The sequence below is a fragment of the Rhinopithecus bieti genome, unplaced genomic scaffold, assembly GCF_001698545.2.
Source record: "Rhinopithecus bieti isolate Rb0 unplaced genomic scaffold, ASM169854v2 scaffold_31548, whole genome shotgun sequence".
Lineage (NCBI taxonomy): Eukaryota > Metazoa > Chordata > Mammalia > Primates > Cercopithecidae > Rhinopithecus > Rhinopithecus bieti.
In genome coordinates, this window is record NW_016814470.1 from 3679853 (window position 1) to 3695792 (window position 15940).

At 57.7% G+C, this 15940-nt stretch overlaps 1 protein-coding gene and 1 long non-coding RNA gene across 2 annotated transcripts; one reads left to right on the forward strand and one right to left on the reverse strand.

The window, feature by feature from the left end:
- Positions 1 to 336: 336 nt before the first annotated feature.
- LOC108514699 (uncharacterized) lies at positions 337 to 5154 on the forward strand. Its single transcript, XR_001881302.1, has 3 exons — positions 337 to 506; positions 2016 to 2353; positions 3686 to 5154. It is a non-coding gene; the product is annotated as an uncharacterized LOC108514699 (long non-coding RNA).
- On the reverse strand, positions 4900 to 15897 carry SKOR1 (SKI family transcriptional corepressor 1). The gene is given in 10 exon segments (XM_017851083.1): positions 4900 to 5719; positions 6199 to 6264; positions 6776 to 6850; positions 7115 to 7189; positions 8570 to 8641; positions 9153 to 9260; positions 10185 to 10275; positions 11310 to 12456; positions 12458 to 13513; positions 15753 to 15897. Coding segments are annotated over 9 exon segments (2775 nt in total). The 5' UTR covers positions 13504 to 13513; positions 15753 to 15897; the 3' UTR covers positions 4900 to 5624.
- Between the last annotated feature and the right edge of the window lie 43 nt (positions 15898 to 15940).

The window sequence follows — 15940 nt, forward strand, 5'->3', positions numbered from 1 at the left end:
TAAGAAGGAAACAAAGTCCAACCACGTTCAGATTTCCTTCGACGACTTAGTGAATGTTTTCTGAAATGTCTTTCCAACAGAGAAATGGTGCATCTGCTTTGCTAGTGCTTGAGCATGCACGTAGTCCATCTCGCGGGCCCTGCGGCCACTGGGACCTCAGTCGATCTGCCTCGAGCGGTCGCACAGCTCCCAGCCTCCAGGCGCGCCGCAAGAGGACGGTCAGGCGCGAAGCCCCGGAGCCACCCAGGGACAGCGGCGGGTACTCTACCAGCGGGCGCTGGGAGCTGCCGGGCAGCGTTCCATTCAGAACCCATTCCTTTTCTCTTCAGTGGAGGTGAAATGATCCTTTCCAGGTAACAGCCGAGAATAGGGGACCGCGGGACATCTCCTCCTCTTCCTTGGCTCAGGGCCTTCGATGTAAGGCGTTAGAGGACAATCTTTGGTGCCTGGATTTCTGTTCTTCCCCTAGAGATACCTCGTTCTTTGGAGGCCACTTGGGCAATTTTGTGAGTAGTTTTAAATGTCTCCCTAGGGATGCCAAATAAGAAAACGACCAATGTCGGTGTGACTCCCTCTCCTTCAGCACTGACAATCCATCAGACTGGAATATTATTCGTCTATGTATGTGGAAGGGGGTGTTACGGGGAGTAAAATAGAATCCAAGAGTGAAGGACTTGGCCCAAAAAGGACTGTTCACTTTGTTCTAATCCCAGCACTTTGGGAGGCCGAGACGGGCGAATCACGAGGTCAGGAGATCGAGATCATCCTGGCTAACACTGTGAAACCCCATCTCTACTTAAAAAAATGCAAAAAACTAGCCGGGTGTGGTGGCGGGCGCCTGTAGTCCCAGCTACTCGGGAGGCTGAGGCAGGAGAATGGCGTAAACCCGGGAGGCGGAGCTTGCAGTGAGCTGAGATCCGGCCACTGCACTCCAGCCTGGGCAACAGAGCGAGACTCCATCTCAAAAACAAAACAAAACAAAACAAAAAAACCAAACTGTTCGGACACGGTGGCTCACCCCTGTAATCCTAGCACTTTGGGAGGCTGAGGTGGAAGGATCCCGAAGTCAGAGGTTCGAGACCCGCCTGACCAACAAGGTGAAGCCTCGTCTCTACTGGAAAAAAAAAAAAAGAAAGAAAAGAAACTTGTCTCATAACAGAAATTCTGAAAGACACAGGCAGTTCCTAGTCCCAGAAAATCCAGAGACCTGGCTGACTTCCTTTCCTCTGCATTCACTCTGCACTCACCTGCTGAGGGAACCTGGGTAAGTCTTAGCCTCTTTGGAAACATAGAGTCAATGCATTGGCATTGCAGGATGCCTTTCCAACCTGCGTGCTTGCAGATTCTTATGAACGTGTCTCCAGAAAGCTCAATAGTCCAGGCTTGAAGAAGCACTGGTTTGTCCTCCTTTCTGGGCCCCCTTTCTGGGCCCCTGGAGGAGAGGAAGGTGACGGCCTGGGGTCCATTTTGGGACTCTTTAAAAGCACTCCTGTCTTGAGTCTCAGGAAAGTGAACTCAGAGGGAATTGTAATCTTAGCAAACACCGATACAATAGCACTTCTTGTATGCCAGGAGCTGTTCTCAGTGCTTTACACATATTAACAGAAAACAGTTCTATGAAGTAGGTACTGTTCATCTCCCTATGTTATAGATGAGGAAGCTGAGGCACAGAGAGACTCAACAACTTGCCCAGTGTCATTCATCAATGGCAGGGCAGCAATGAGACCTCAGTAAATCTGGCCCCAGAGTTTGTACTCTTAGCCAAACATCTGAGGATGGAGAGAGGAGATGAGGCCGTTTGGAATTCACGGGAAGGGCACACAGATCCAGTTCTGCTTTTGTTGGTGTTCTGAATTCAAGGCAGGAGTCACATGTTTGCAACGGATCAAGGCTTTAGAGCAGGGTAGCTAGGAATGGGTGGACCTGTGTGCCAGTGACCTGGAAAAATATGACCCAGTGAAGGAGTACCCTCTTTAGGACACAGCTGGAACAGGAACAAAGTTTTCCTTTTCTAGGTTGACAATCACTTACCTGACACCTGCTCCCAAAACTAATCCTATTGATGAAGGATTTTCTTTCTGAGCAGTAAACCTGTTTAATTAAACTTATGCAAATGAACTTAATTGCTTCTCAGTGGCTGTTGTCCAGAAGCACCTAGGGATTCCTTCCGTTAGACATCTTCAGCACCTAGATGAACCACAAAGTTGGAAGCCATTCATCTAGACATGTGTTGCGTGCCTGTGGAGCCCTGGGCCCTGCAGTGTAGATTGCAAGGAAGAGCAAGGTGTGACCCCTGCTGTCAACTTACTTTCTTAGGGCAACAGACACTTACAACCAAGAATAACAAAGGGAGGTGAGTGCCCTGCTAGCCTCATGAACCGAGTGCCACTAGAACACAGAGTCACCTGTGTTCCAGGAGTTGAGGGGTCTAATAAGTGGTGCTTTTGCACACAGGTTACCCTGATTTGCAGAGGAAATGGAGATGGGCAGGGACTTACTGCTTTCTCCCATGGGGGTGAAAAATAAAACCACTTGATGCTGTCTCCAAAGGCGGCTCCAACTTTACTCAGTCTCTCACTCTGGATTTGCCAGGACAGGTGGGGATAGAGATAATCTGTCCCACTGCGGCGTCCAAGAGGGGTCCCGGTTTCCTCTGAATAAGAGGGCTCCCGGCTTCCGTGCGCTCTAGTCCCTTATCCCAGACCTAGGACTCCAGAGCCAGACCTCCTGTAGGCACTGCTAGGGACCAGGCCAAACCAAACACCCCAGGAGAACAGCCCGGAGGACATTCTGTGCTCAACTGCCTCCTCCCAACTTCCAGGCCCCACTTGTTCTCCTTGGGAGCCCAGGCACCCTAGTCTGGGCATTCGGGCGTTGGCTGTAATGCCTAAAATTTGTCGCAAGGTGGCAACATTGTGGCGAGAAATAGACTTTTAAATCCTGGGGTTTTTTTTCAAAGCATATTTTCCCTATTAATGTTTCATTTAACTTAATTAGAATCTGGTAAACTAATTAAAGTAGCTACGAGCCCCGCAATCAGCAATAATTCGCATAATTATTGATAATTACATCCATACCAATCGTTTGGTTATTAACATTTTGGGGGGAACAAACCACTTCTAAAGGGACGCGAAGCCCGGGAGGGTTTTTGCGACTGAGCTTTCTGGGTCGGATCCGCCTACGACTCCAGTCCGCAGAGATTCCGGCCCAAATGGGGCGTCCCTTCCGGAAGGCCCCAGCCGCCTGGGAGTTTTTCCACTTTGGGGGGAATTGGGAAGGAAGGGTGGGAAGGAGCATTTGCCAGGCTCCTCTGTCGGGCCGCAGCCACGGAACTTCCTGACGTGGTGGTAATGGTTATGCCCATTTTACAGAGAAGAAAAGTGCGGCTTCCAAAGGTGCAATCCGCGGTGGGGAAAGGCGTCTGCAAACTCCCACACCCGCGCTGTCCCGCCCCGTCGCAGTTCCACGGGCCCTGGCGCGCCCTGGGGTCTCCAGTCTCTTCCCCTCTGGACCTCAGTTTCGCCATGGGTCCAGCGGAGAACGGATCTGGTGGGTCCCAGGCATATGAAACGTTCCCGCTCCCTAGAGGGGCCCTGCCCAGAGATGGTATGTCCGGAGGCGTTGCCTCGCGGTGTGCCGGGCGTCCTCAACATTGTTACCTTCTTCGTGTTCGCTCTGGGCTTAGCCCTTGGAACATCCTGGGACGCCAAGGCTCCGACCCCCAGCGCAAAGGACTCTAGGGATTGGCTTCCCGGCTGTACCGCGCAGCGGGACTCCCCGTCTGCACAGCTTCAGGGAGGCCCAGAGCGCGCCCCTACTCGCCGGCTCCGTCTGAGGCCCACCAAGACAACCCGCCACGAAACTTCCACGTCCCCGCAGCCCAGGGCTCCCGGTCCCGAGCCGCTGGCGGGTGGCGCGGGGCCTGCCGTCCGCCTTCTGCGAGCCGCATAGACGGAGGCTTGCGTGTTATTTCATAGAGGCCGAAACAGAGACCCAGGAAAGATAAAAGGGCGCAACCCGGGACCCCCACTAGCCAGCCGAGGGCGAGAAATGGAAGCCAAGGCTGAATGATTCCCAGTGCCGTGCGCTCTCTCCCACTCCATCCACACTCTCCTCCCCGCAAAAGGAGTGTTCTGCAGTTTGCAACATCTTCTCTAGCCCAAGCGGGAGGTGCGCTGTGGAAACTGAGGCCGCTGGGAGGCCTTGCCAACCGCGACCCGGATGTCGGACGCCCCAGCGGAGGCCTGGCGAGTCCTTAGCCCTTCTCGCACTAAAATGGACCGAACAGAAAATGCGGACCGGGGTCCCTCCTTTCGGGTAGCGGCCGGGCAGACAGGAGGCCGCCTGTGACCGAGCTCTCCAAGTCCCGCCTTCCTTTCCAGGCCTGCAGGGCGTAGACCCACCTTACGCGCTGCGACCTCCACCCCGCCCCAGCGCCCCCAGGCCAGGCTGGTCGTGCCCGCGCCATTTAAAGGGACAATTCTGATTGAACCTAGGATTCCCGGCAGGGAGCCCTGTCTGTGAGCGCCCCGGAGGTAACTTCCCCGATGTGGCAGGCGTGGAAATGGGCATGGATGAACCTTCGGCGCCTTCGAGCGCTTGAAGAAAGGGCCGGGGACCTCTGCTCTAAGGACCATGACATAATGCCCCTCCTCCATCCCGGGCCCAAGGGAGGGTCCTAAACTCGGCGAGCGAGTGTTCTGTGGGGGAAAATTGAGTGTGTCTGGAGGGGACAGTGGAGAGGTTGAGTGCTCGCTGCTGCCCACCTGAGGAGGCCCGATTCTGACCCCGGGCGCCCCAGAATCCGCGGGGCTGCTCCCACCCCCACCTGTTGCACAGTGCTCCGCCCGCCCCCCTCCGCCGATGCACTCCCACCTCCGTAGCCCCAGAATTGACATCTTTTTTTTATTATTATAATTATTAAAAACGAAAGTCAAGGGTATAGGGTGGTCTCCCCAAACAGGCTCCAGGTGGTTGCCATCTCGTGAGTCAGCTGTTGCCCTTTTAAAGTGCTGTTACATCAAGAGGTTACAACAAAAAAATAGACAAAGCAAAATCCATAGGGGAATGCAAAACGGGACTGGAAGTGGGTCCAGGAGAAGGAAGCAAAAATAACTTACAGCATAAATAAATTAAAGTGAACCTAATACTGAACCAAGAGACTCACAGTACATTTATATCCATTGCACATAGCCACTTTGTCATTAGGAACAGGAGTTTCAGAAGTGGACGGGACGGGGAGTGCGGGGCAGGCGCCAGCGAAGTTGCTACATTGTATTCACAATCCGGTTCAAGGCTATACAAAGGGAGGGGGCTCTCTCCCCTCCCGCCCCCGTCTGTCCAGTGAACCCCTTGAGGTCCGATGCCCTAGAATTCAAACGGGGTAGGGGGATTTGAGGTGCGAGGCAGTATTTACACTTGGAAACCAAGCCGGCGCCCTGGACTGGGACGCCCGGGAGGGGGCGGGCAAGGTCGGGGAGCCCGGGAGGAAGGCGGGCGGACGGGCGTCTGTATTTACATCGGTCGGGTCCGAATGGCTTGTTCCTCGCTCAGGGCCGCCGCGGCAGCGGGTATTTACAAGGAGCAGCATGGCTTGAGGGCGCAGGGGTGCGGCCAGGCCGGCCCTAGGGCAACAGCGGTGGCTTGAAGGAGCAGTTGCCAGTGCAGTGGCGGGGCGTCAGCATCTTGCAGGAGAAGTGGTGCAGGGCGTCGTGGGCTTCTGGGGAGAGAGTCGCGAGGGTCACTCTGGGCGCCTCTCCTGGCTCACCTCACCGCGCAGTTCACCCTTTCCCCTCCCCGACCTTACCCAACCCTTTGGGGTCAGGGAATCTCAACGCAGCGGATCAGGAGGAGGCAGGAGGGTAGGACAAAGGCTGGTGATTTAGAACCACTGCTCTGGTTCGGTAGCCCCATTTTACAGAAGAGGAAACTGAGGCACAGTAAGAGAGGGGTCAACCTGCTCAAAGCCAGAATTGGTACTAGAAGGCAGATTTTCTGGCGCCCAAAGTCCAAGTGGCTCTCTTTACCCCACCATCCTAGAATAATCTTCCCGTTAAAATCAGTTTCCACTTTTCTCCCTCTCAGATTCTGATCCATGTGGATCGTGGCCTTCCTCACTAGTCTCACTATTCATTCATTCACTGGACAGCACGGCCGGCACCCAGCACCCCTCCTATCTTTGTTTCCTGGCTTCTGCACCTTTCAATTTCTGCTGGATGGCGTAGCGCGCCTTCCGCTCCTGGTCGAGTTCGTTACACAGGGTATCTGGAAGACAAGAGGAGGGGCCAGTGAGGAAACGCAGACCACCCTCCGAAAGGCCGGGGTCACAGCCCGGGCTTCCTCCTCTCCCCAGGGCGCAGCTCCGCGCAGACACAACTCCAGGGACGGGGGAGGGGGTACCGGAGCTCCTAACTGCAGACTGGCGGAGGAAGGAAATGGCCTGGGATGGCGCTTAAAGGCAGACGGATCTAACCAAAATTAAAGCAAACTTAGGCATTACTTCCCAGGTAATTTTACGCCTCGATTTTTAATTTAGAAACCATGGAAATTGCCGCGATAAGAAGTTCAATCACTCCATGTAATGATGCCTGCAAGCCGTTTGCTGGGCTCGCTTGCCATTCTGAGGCTAATCAGAGTATACAAAGGATATTAAATAAAAAAAATAATTGTTAAATTACCTTCAATTTAAATCCAAATGACTGAGCCAACATTGCGGCTCCTGCCAGACGAGAGGCAGTTACGGCCCGTGCACGCGCTCACCTGACTCCCGTCTTACCTCTGACAATTTGCAGCTGTTGCACCATTTCTTCTCGATAAGCCAATTCCCTCTTCATTTGATCCTGAAAATTATCTGTGCAAATTGATTAAGTGAGAGCTGTTACGCACAGCCCCTTCCCCCAGCTCCACTTCCTCACTCCCTGTCCCCCTCCCCCCCCTTTCACCCCTACCCCACTCCCACCCAGCCATTCTCCGGCAACCCTGGAAAAGGACAGTTTCTTGGCTCCTGCAGGGCGCCTAGTGCCAGTTGCCTGGCACCTGGCTTTCGGAGTAGGTCGGGGCACCCTGGTGGAAGGCTCGGTGATGAGATGGGATGAGGCAGGATGGCAGTGGGTACCTTTGAGACTCTGAAATTCCCGTTCCAGCTTCTTGCGGAGCTCCATTTGTTCCAGGAGCAGTTTTTGCAATTCGTCTGGGAAAGGGGAAAAGTGGGAGGTAAAGTGGGAGGTAAAGCAGGGTTATTTGGAGCTCAGGGGACCTAGAAAGCACCCAGGTTCTGCCTTGGCCAACAACCCTGAGAGGAGAGTTGAGGAGGATGACCAGTAGGTGGAGGCCCTCCACTCTCTGGCTTTACCAACTGCATTCAAAGAATTTGGGTGAAGAAACTGGGCTGTGGGATAGGATGCCCAGGAGAATAAATTCAGGATGGTGGAATCTAAGCCCTGACTCCAGGAACTATGCAGCTGGGCAACTGCTTTAACTTGTTCCTAACTCCCTAATCTAAGAAGCTGGCCCACAGAAACTTGATTTCCCGCTTCAAGTGACAAACCCTCCTCCACCCCCACCCCCCACCTCCCACCCTTTCAATATAAATCAGGGAAGCTTTGGTCAGAGCCTTGGACACCTTTCCCAGAAAAATACACATACAACAGTTTGCCTACAATTTCAGGAGGTCTGAAGACTGCCAAATCCATGCTAAGAACCCTCACTATAAAGCACCAATGATTTTGAAGGTAATGGCATTTCCTGTAAATCTGTAACTAGGAAGAATGGAAGACCACCAATGTTTGTCTTCCTCCTGCCACCAATTCCCAAGACCATCTATGGGCTAGTTGAGGGGCAGGGAGATAGGTGTAGAGGCCTCTGTTAGTGCCCTCAGAACCAACTCCAGAGGGATAGATGTGGCACCTGCCCTGACCATGAGGTCATTGGTATCTGGGCCCTCCACCAGAAGAGGCTCCTTTGAAATGCAAGAACGGAAGGTAGAAGGGCAAAGTGGGGCTAGAGACTCCCCTACTCTGCACCTCAAACCATAGTCTTCTCCTTATAAGCTGAGCAGTAACCCCCAGGGATCCCCATTCTGCAAATAAGCTCCATCCTCACTCCATTTAGGGTAAAGTGGAAGTGGTTATACCTCAATTCCAAGAGAAAGAAAAACACCTCTCACATTCCTAAAATAAATGCTTCCCTGCAATCTTGCATTGAAGTCCTGTTTTCCATTAAGTTTAGGGGACCCAGATTGTCCTGTCTGATTGTCCACAGGCAACAAAAGTTCTCATCATCGTTATTCATTTCTCTTTCTTGCAAGGCTATTCAGACAGATCTGGGCCTTGGGAACCAAACTTCCAATAAACTTCTGGGGGTTTGTTTTACTCCCATGCTCCACCCACACATACATACCTCTGTGCCAGGGTAATGTGTCCAGAGGATCATACTTTCCACCCAAAGGAAAACTGATCCCCCCAAGGCCATGTCTTTCCACACTCACTCCCTACACGGATAACACCCCTCTACAGGAATGACCCATCACCCGCAAGCACAGTGTACACCTTTTTCACAAATTTAGCCTCACCTCTGGCCAGGTTCTCGATATCTTTCTCCACCAGCTGAGTTCCTGTGACATCCAAGGTAAGCCCATCTTCGCCTGGGATACAAGGGCAGGTAAGAGGGGTTCTCTCCTGGGAGAGCCCTTGAGAGGGGAGGGGTGGGCTTCTCAGGAACCACATCGAGTCAGGGACCTTCCCTAGACCCTCTGCCTTTAGAGGAGACAGTTACAGGCATCCGGTACTACCCATCTTCTAAGGCATCACGGTAGGGAGTAGAAGAGTGACCCCTGGAGGAGATCACCCAGGGAAGATGGGCCATCTAAGGGTAGGAAGTGCCCTTTGACCTATTTTATGTGGGTGAGGACGTCCCTCCATTTCCTTTCAGTACATCCTCTGCCCTTACCTGAAAGAACCTCAAATCCGTCAAGGAGGCAGAAAATCTGGCCTGCACCCTGCTCGCATTAAATATTTATCTGCTCGCCAAGGAAGAAAACTGGCAGCCGCTTACACTTGATTAAAAGCCTTTCTCGCAAGCCTCTGGGATTGTGGGCGACCTGGGTCCCAGCTCCCGGGTGCGGTGGGGAGCGATGGGGTCAAGGGCTGGCTCACCTCTGTCTGTATTTGCAGGACTTGGCTGGGAGATACTCCTTTGGTCTGGATAGGATTTCCTCGTTTCCAAATCATCGGCGGGCGAGTGATTGTCTTCTTTATCTGGCTCTTGAAGGCAATAAACCGAGTTTCAAGGAGAAGCAAAGAAACCGTGACCCCGATACTGCCGGAGCTGCCGCGGTCGGGGCACCCAAGCCCTAATTAAAAGCGTCGTGGCCGCCTCTGTTTCCCGGCTGTGTGCCCAGGCGCGCGCCCTGAGGCTTTGGGCCGGGCACCCCCCCACCCCCGCGCGTGGTCTGCTCATCTCCGGGCTTCACGCCCCCGCCCCAGCCCCTTGGAAAAGAGCAAGATGAGCAGCCGAGCCCACCAGGGACCAGCGACCTACATCGTGCGCAGATACTGGGGCACCGCGAGCGCGCGTGGCCGCCCGGTCTGTCCGCGCGACTCTTGCCGAGAACGCGACCCAGGCTGCGACCTTCGGGGTGGGTAGGGGGACATCGTCCGGGGTTCGGCTGCCTCGACCTGCCCGAATTTCCGCGGCCCCCAACCCCTCCTCTGCGAGGAACCTGGTAAGGCGCGCAAGTGCAGGGCGGCCCCCACCACCCAGCGTTGGGCCTCAGCTACCCTGGCGCTTCTGGGGTACCCAAGCGCGCGGCCATGTGCCCCCATCCTCCGCCCGGATCCGACCTAGCCAAAGGGGACCCCGCGGCTAAACACACTTGCTGAATAAATGAGAGGCCTTGCAGGCGGTGTCGGGCGTGATTTTGTTACGGGTTTAACTCCGTGTCTGGGTGTACTGCAGCATGTGTGTGCGTGTGGTGGAGAGAGCGTGTTGTCATTGTTGTTTTTAAGTAACCAAAGGTTGAAAGTTGTTGGGAGTATTAGCTTAGCTTCCTTGTTTTCATTATTTTTCTTTCCCTCTCCCTCTTTCTCTGCGTCTCTTTCCTTGTCTTTCTTCACAGGCTTTCCTTGACCCCGCCCTCTGTCTGCGGTCCCCCCATTACAGTGGCCAGCGGCCGCGACAGGCGTTACCGTGGGCCTCGGGGGTGCAGAGGTAGGAGGCCGCGGGCCCCAGCGCCACCGCCGCGCTCTTCACGTGCTCATCTCTCTCGGGCGCGTACACCTGCGGCGGCCGAGAAATGACAGGCGATTAGGGGGGCGCCCTGCGGCGGCCCGAAGACGCCCAGCTCTACCCCGCGGCCAAGAGGGAAAGCCGAGGGGGTGGCAGAGGTTGGTGCGTCCGCAGGACTTGAGCGGGCACAGCGACGCACGAGGCACACCCTTGCGCCCTTGTGGATTCAGGATAATTATTAGCCCCCGCGGGAAAATTACTCTAAACACAAAGCGGGTCCCAAGCCAAGGCCCGTTCAAAGTGTCCTCCGCCCTCTGCACCCGGCTTCTTTTAGGCACTTTCTCTCCCGCCGGTACCCCGTCCCCGGCACAAATGACGCCTTTCGCATCCGGTTAATGATTCATGTTTTAATGAACCGAATGTACAGGTATGCGCACTCACTTTCAAAATGGCCAACGACTCCAGCCTGGCTGCAGCCTGCCCCTCAAGCCCCGGCCCTGCCAACTTGAGAGCCCCCCTCCCGCCCCGCACGCGGTCCGGAGGTAGCTTCCCAGCAACGAACCCTGTGGTTCACAGGGCGGGAGTGCGAAAAGACTCGGAAAACTGCGAGTTGGGGTGGTGGGAGATTCCAGGGACCCGGTACTGCTGGGGCCGGACTCAGGGAAAGGCCACACTGTCCTCTCTTCTCCTCTTCCTTGGGGCTCTGATGCCCACCCGGGAGAGCGCTTTTCTCTGGCTCTGAGTTCCTTTCTTACCTCCTCTTTCTTCCTCCACACCCCTTTTCTGTCTCTGTGTCTGGCAGTCTCTGCCGGTCTCCTCCCCATTCCCATCAACAAAAACAAAGCACACAAGTTCCCCAGTCCTCCCCCCGCCCCCAGCTTCCGTTCCCTTCGAAACCCTCACTGGAGGGTGCGGGTGGGCCCAGTTTCGCAGCGCGCCAGAGGCTGGGCCTGCGGAGAGTGGCCTGGGCCTGCTGCTCCCACGCCTGCGCGGAACAAAATTCCCGTCCTCCGCCCGGCCCCGCAGCCCCGCCGGGCACAGGGTAAGTGGGGAGGCGCCACCTGCGGGGAGGGCGCGGGGCTCACCTTGGCCGGCGCGGGGCCTCCTAGGGTCCCGCAAGGCTCTCGCAGCTCGTAGCCACCGCCGCTTGGCGGGCTCCTCTCAGGTCTCCGCACCACGTCGTCGGCCGCCAAGTCCCCAAATGCGGGCCGGCCAGCTGGGGGTGGCCCGAGGCGGCGCCGGTGGCGGGGGCTGCCGCCGTCGGGAGAGTCTGCGGCACCGTCCGCTCCAGAGGAGGTGGCGGAAGGGGGTCCAGTGGGCTGTTCGCCGTCTGGGCCACCCCCTGCGCTGGGTGCGCTGGGCTCGGTATCGTCCTGTGCGCCCTCGTCGTCGGGGAAGCGGTTGGATTCCACGTCCACCTCGGGTTCGTCCGCGGTGTCCACGTCGGGCGAAGCGGAATGGTAGCTGGAGCTGCCCTCGCTCAGAAAGTCCGGGCTCACGTAGCCGCCGCTCCCAGCGCCGGGTCCCGGCCCGCGAGCAGGCCCCGCGCCATATGCCTCCCGGGCGCTCCCGTAGAGCTTAGCGATGCTCTCGGTGTCTTTGACCACCGGCCGGAAGGCCGACACATAGGAGCCTTTGCGTGCGGGCGGCGGGGGCGGCGGGGGCAGTGGGGCCAGGGGCAGTGGCAGCGCCTCGTCCGCGCCGTCTTCTTCCAGGGGCCCGCGGGACAGAGCGCTCGGGCAGCGCTCCTCCGCGCCGAGGCCGCCCTCTTTGGCTGGCTCGGCACCGTCCAGGGCCTCTGGGCCACCGCTGCCAGCAGCTGCTGCCGCCGCCGCCGCTGCCGCCGCCACGGCTGCCGCCACGGCCTTGGCTTGGCTCTGAGCAGCGGGGTACGACGGTACCGGGAGGCTACCTGCTGCTGGCCAGAACATGGGAAACGTCGGGTACACAGTGGCGGCGGCGGCCGCTGCAGCCACTGCCGCTGCGTCCTTGGTTGCCCCGGAGGGTTGATGCCCCCAGAACATGGCGCCACTGCCCGGTCCCGCTCCTGCCCCCGGGGGCAAGTGGCTGGCTCCCGGGCCCCCCGCCCCCCCGCCAGTCCCCGCACTGCCGCCGCCGCTCCCAGTGCCAGGACCGCCCTTTGGCTCGCCCGGGCCTAAAACCGGGTCGTCCTTTTTGGGGCATAGGCCGAAGGCCGTAGGGAAGCCGTAAGGATGGGGAAAAGTGGTGGGGCAGCTTTTGCAGGAGCCCAAAGCCTTTGCTGGGCACCGGGATCACCGGGTAGCTTCGTACGCCTGCGCCACCACCGGGCCCTCCTGGGCCCGCCGGGCCACTAGCTCCAGTCGCCAGGCCAAGTCCGCGCTGAGGGTGGGGTGGAGGTGGCCCCGGAGGACCGGCTGCCTCATCTTCGCCACATCGCAGGCTTTTGTGGGGCGGCGGGCCTGGGGCCATCTCCGCACCGCACCCTGGGCCGCCGCCTCCACCGCCGCCAGCACCACCCTTCCCCTGCCCACCCGACCCGCCATTAGCACCGCCTCCGCCGCCTCCTTGTAGGGAGAAGGTCCGCTTGCGCGTGCCGCCATTAAACATGGCCTTGACGTCCTCCCAAGCGTGGCTCAGTTCGTCTGTGGCCGACTTGTCACTGAGTTTGAGGTGACGACGCCAGGAGTTGAAGTTGGCAGCATCTGGCTGCGTGTACTTGGCGTCGGGTGTGCGGTGCGAGTGGAAGATGAACTTGTTGGGCGAGAAGTACATGCTGCAGTAGCCGCACTTGATGCACTTGGCACGAGAGCTGTTGTAACGCGCAGGGATGAAACTACCACGCGAGCCCCACGCACACTCGTGCACCACATCGAAGGCGAAGTTCTCGGGCAGTTTGGGTGGTTTGTGCTCGCCCAGGAACGACTTGCACAGGCGTTCGGCCTCTCGCTTGGTGATCATGCCGCAGCGGCGCGACGAGATGGGCATGGCCCCGGCCCGACGCAGAATCTCCAGCTGTACCGGCGTGCACTGCACGCACGTGATGCCCAGGGCCACGCGGCGGTTGTGGATCTCATTGTAGCTGTAGTTCTTGAGGAGGGTGTTGGAGATCTGCGCCAGGCACAGGCGCTCCTGGCCGTCGATGACCAGCGACACAATGGGCACCCCGTACAGCGACGTCTCGCCCACCTGGTTGGGTTTGAGAGCGCTGGAGCCCGAGTACGGCTGCAGCTCCTGCTTGGAGTTGGGCGAGGAACTGCCCTCGCGCCCCGGCCCCAGCTGAGTGGTGAGAGCTTCCATGCCGCCGCTCCTGCGAAATAGAGAAAGCAGAGAGCAGATGAGCCATTTTCAGCTCCGTCGCCGAGGCTCGGGCCCGCCCAGTGGGGCGCGCCGAGTTGGGCGCGCGGGGGATACTTGGCAGTGGGGAATCCAAACTCATTCACCCCCTGGACAGGCGTCTTTTGTTATTCAGACCCATGCTGGCGCGTTAACAAAAGCCCCCGGGGTTTGGGGGAGGAGAAGGGATAATGGAGACCTCAGGAATGCCCGGGCTGCAAGGAACCCAATCCCGTTTTCGGATTGGGAAGGAAGTGAAACCCAGATACGCAGAGTGACTTGCCCAAGGCCACACAGCAAAGCCATTGCCAAATCCAGGCTTTTTCAGCGCCCAAATCTGTGCGCCTTCGGCAACCCTCGCAGCCGGTGCTGCCGGCCCGGGTCCTGAAGCCCGGACTTCGGGGACCGGCCGCCCCTCTGCTCAGTCGCGCATGCACGCGGGCGGGCGGGGGCAGTGCGAGGAGGGATGGGGAGGCGGGGGAGGGGCGGTCACTGCCCATCTCCAGACAGCAGGGGTGGAGGGGGGTGGGGAGAAGGAGGAGGGAACCGGGTCTGCCTGGGAAGGAGAGAGGCGGAGGCTACCGCTGTTCGCGGTGCTGAACCCGACCCTCTCCGAAGCGCTCCGTGCGCGCCCGGACCTAGCGCGGCCCCACCGCACCCAGCTCGGTGCCGAGCCGGCTTCCGGGGACAGCATTGCCAGTTTCCACAAACCCGAGCTTCTCCTCTCACGCCTGGCTCCCACGTTCGTTGAGCAGAAAGATTTAGGCTGGATATATAAACCTTTTCTTTCCAGCTATTAGTGAGACCAGGATCCTGCAGTTCTCACCACATTTTCTGCATTTTAGCTGTATTCCAGACCAAAGCTGGTTTCCACCGAGTTCAACGCGTGGGACAGAGAGATTCTCAAGGAACTTTGTTGGGATCCACTTCTTAGCTTCCAGTCGTCCACTCCCTGAGCTTTCCTCCTTCAGATATGCCTTTCCCACTCGGGCCAACTGCAGGCTCCGGGGCTCTGGGCTTCCTCTTTGAGGGGCATCACCTCTCTGAGTATCCTTCATGCCTCGCTGTCCTGGCTCATATGGGCTGGAAGGAATCTCGGCCATCTTCTAGCCATTGCAAGGCTCCAGGCACAAAAGTTGCTGCTGGTCCTGCACTTTGCTCTCTGGCTGAGGCAGGGAGGGAGCTGTGCAGGCAGACCTCAGCAGCGGGGATACTTGGGGACTGATGTTTGGGGCCCTCTAGGTCGCCTGACCCAGCCACATGTCCTCAGACAAGCCAGGCTTCCATCGGAGCGCCTGCAGCCTGCGGCCAGGGCGGCCCAACCCTGAGGGCTCCTCCCCTGCAGTCGGCCCTGAAGGTAAATCCATTTTCAGAGGGGCAACTCCAAACAGACAAGGGATCCCAGTTCAAAAGCCTTCAGCAAGGAGACTGGAATCTTCTGTTTATCTGTCTCTCTCCCTTCTTCTCTATTTGTCTAGGAGCCCCTCATTTGTCGATCTTATCTCTCCCTTAGCTGTCTCTGCCAGCTCGCTCCTCTTTCTTTAATCTGTTTTGTACCTTCTTCAAGTATCAAGCTATTTATGTATTATCTTTCTCTTTCATCTTTATCTCCGAGGATCGAACTAAAATAAGTTGACCCTCATTTCGCGTTGAAGTCCTTTATATCATTTTAGGAGGCAAAACGCTGTCCTAACTCCCGGCTGACAAGCCCCGCGCCCTCCTGGAGGTGGCTGGAGGGCGCGCAGGGCTGGGAAATGACAGCTTCTCGGTTTCTCGAAATCGGCAACTGTGCCTGGCCCGCATACAGTGAAGAGAGCGCCCGAGCCGAGAGCGTACCCCAGCTGAGGGTCCTGGGTCCCTGCGCGGTTTTCCCTGAATGAGAGGAGGGGTCCGGGCCCGGAGTCAGAAGAAGGGGTCCCTAGGAAAGGAACGGAATTTCGGGGCCAAAGCGGAAAGCACAGGCGAAGGGCCATATGCAGCGACAAGGAGCAGCAGCCAGAGCAGCTTGGGGAACACTCGTCGGCTCCCGGAGCTTGAGGGACGAGCTTGGGGAGGGCAGCGAAGCGAGAGACTGGCAATGGTGGGAGCGAGGCGGTGGTGTCGTTAGGTATAATCATAAAACAACAGCCACAGGAGCCCAAATCAGAACTAAACGAAAAAAAAGCTGCAGGGGCAGAGCACGGGGCGACGGGCTATCGGACGTGGGTACTCACAGTGCGGCGGCGGCTGGAGCCGGGCGAGCGGTGCGCGGAGGTGCGTGGCGGGAGGAGCGGCAGGCGGGAGTCCGGGATCCACCGGGCTCTCCGGGTGACGGCGCGGCCCCTCCCCGCGCGCGCGCACAGCCGCGCTCCCTGGTTCTCCGCGCTCCCACCCGCGGCCCCTCCCGCTCTCAGCGGGCGCG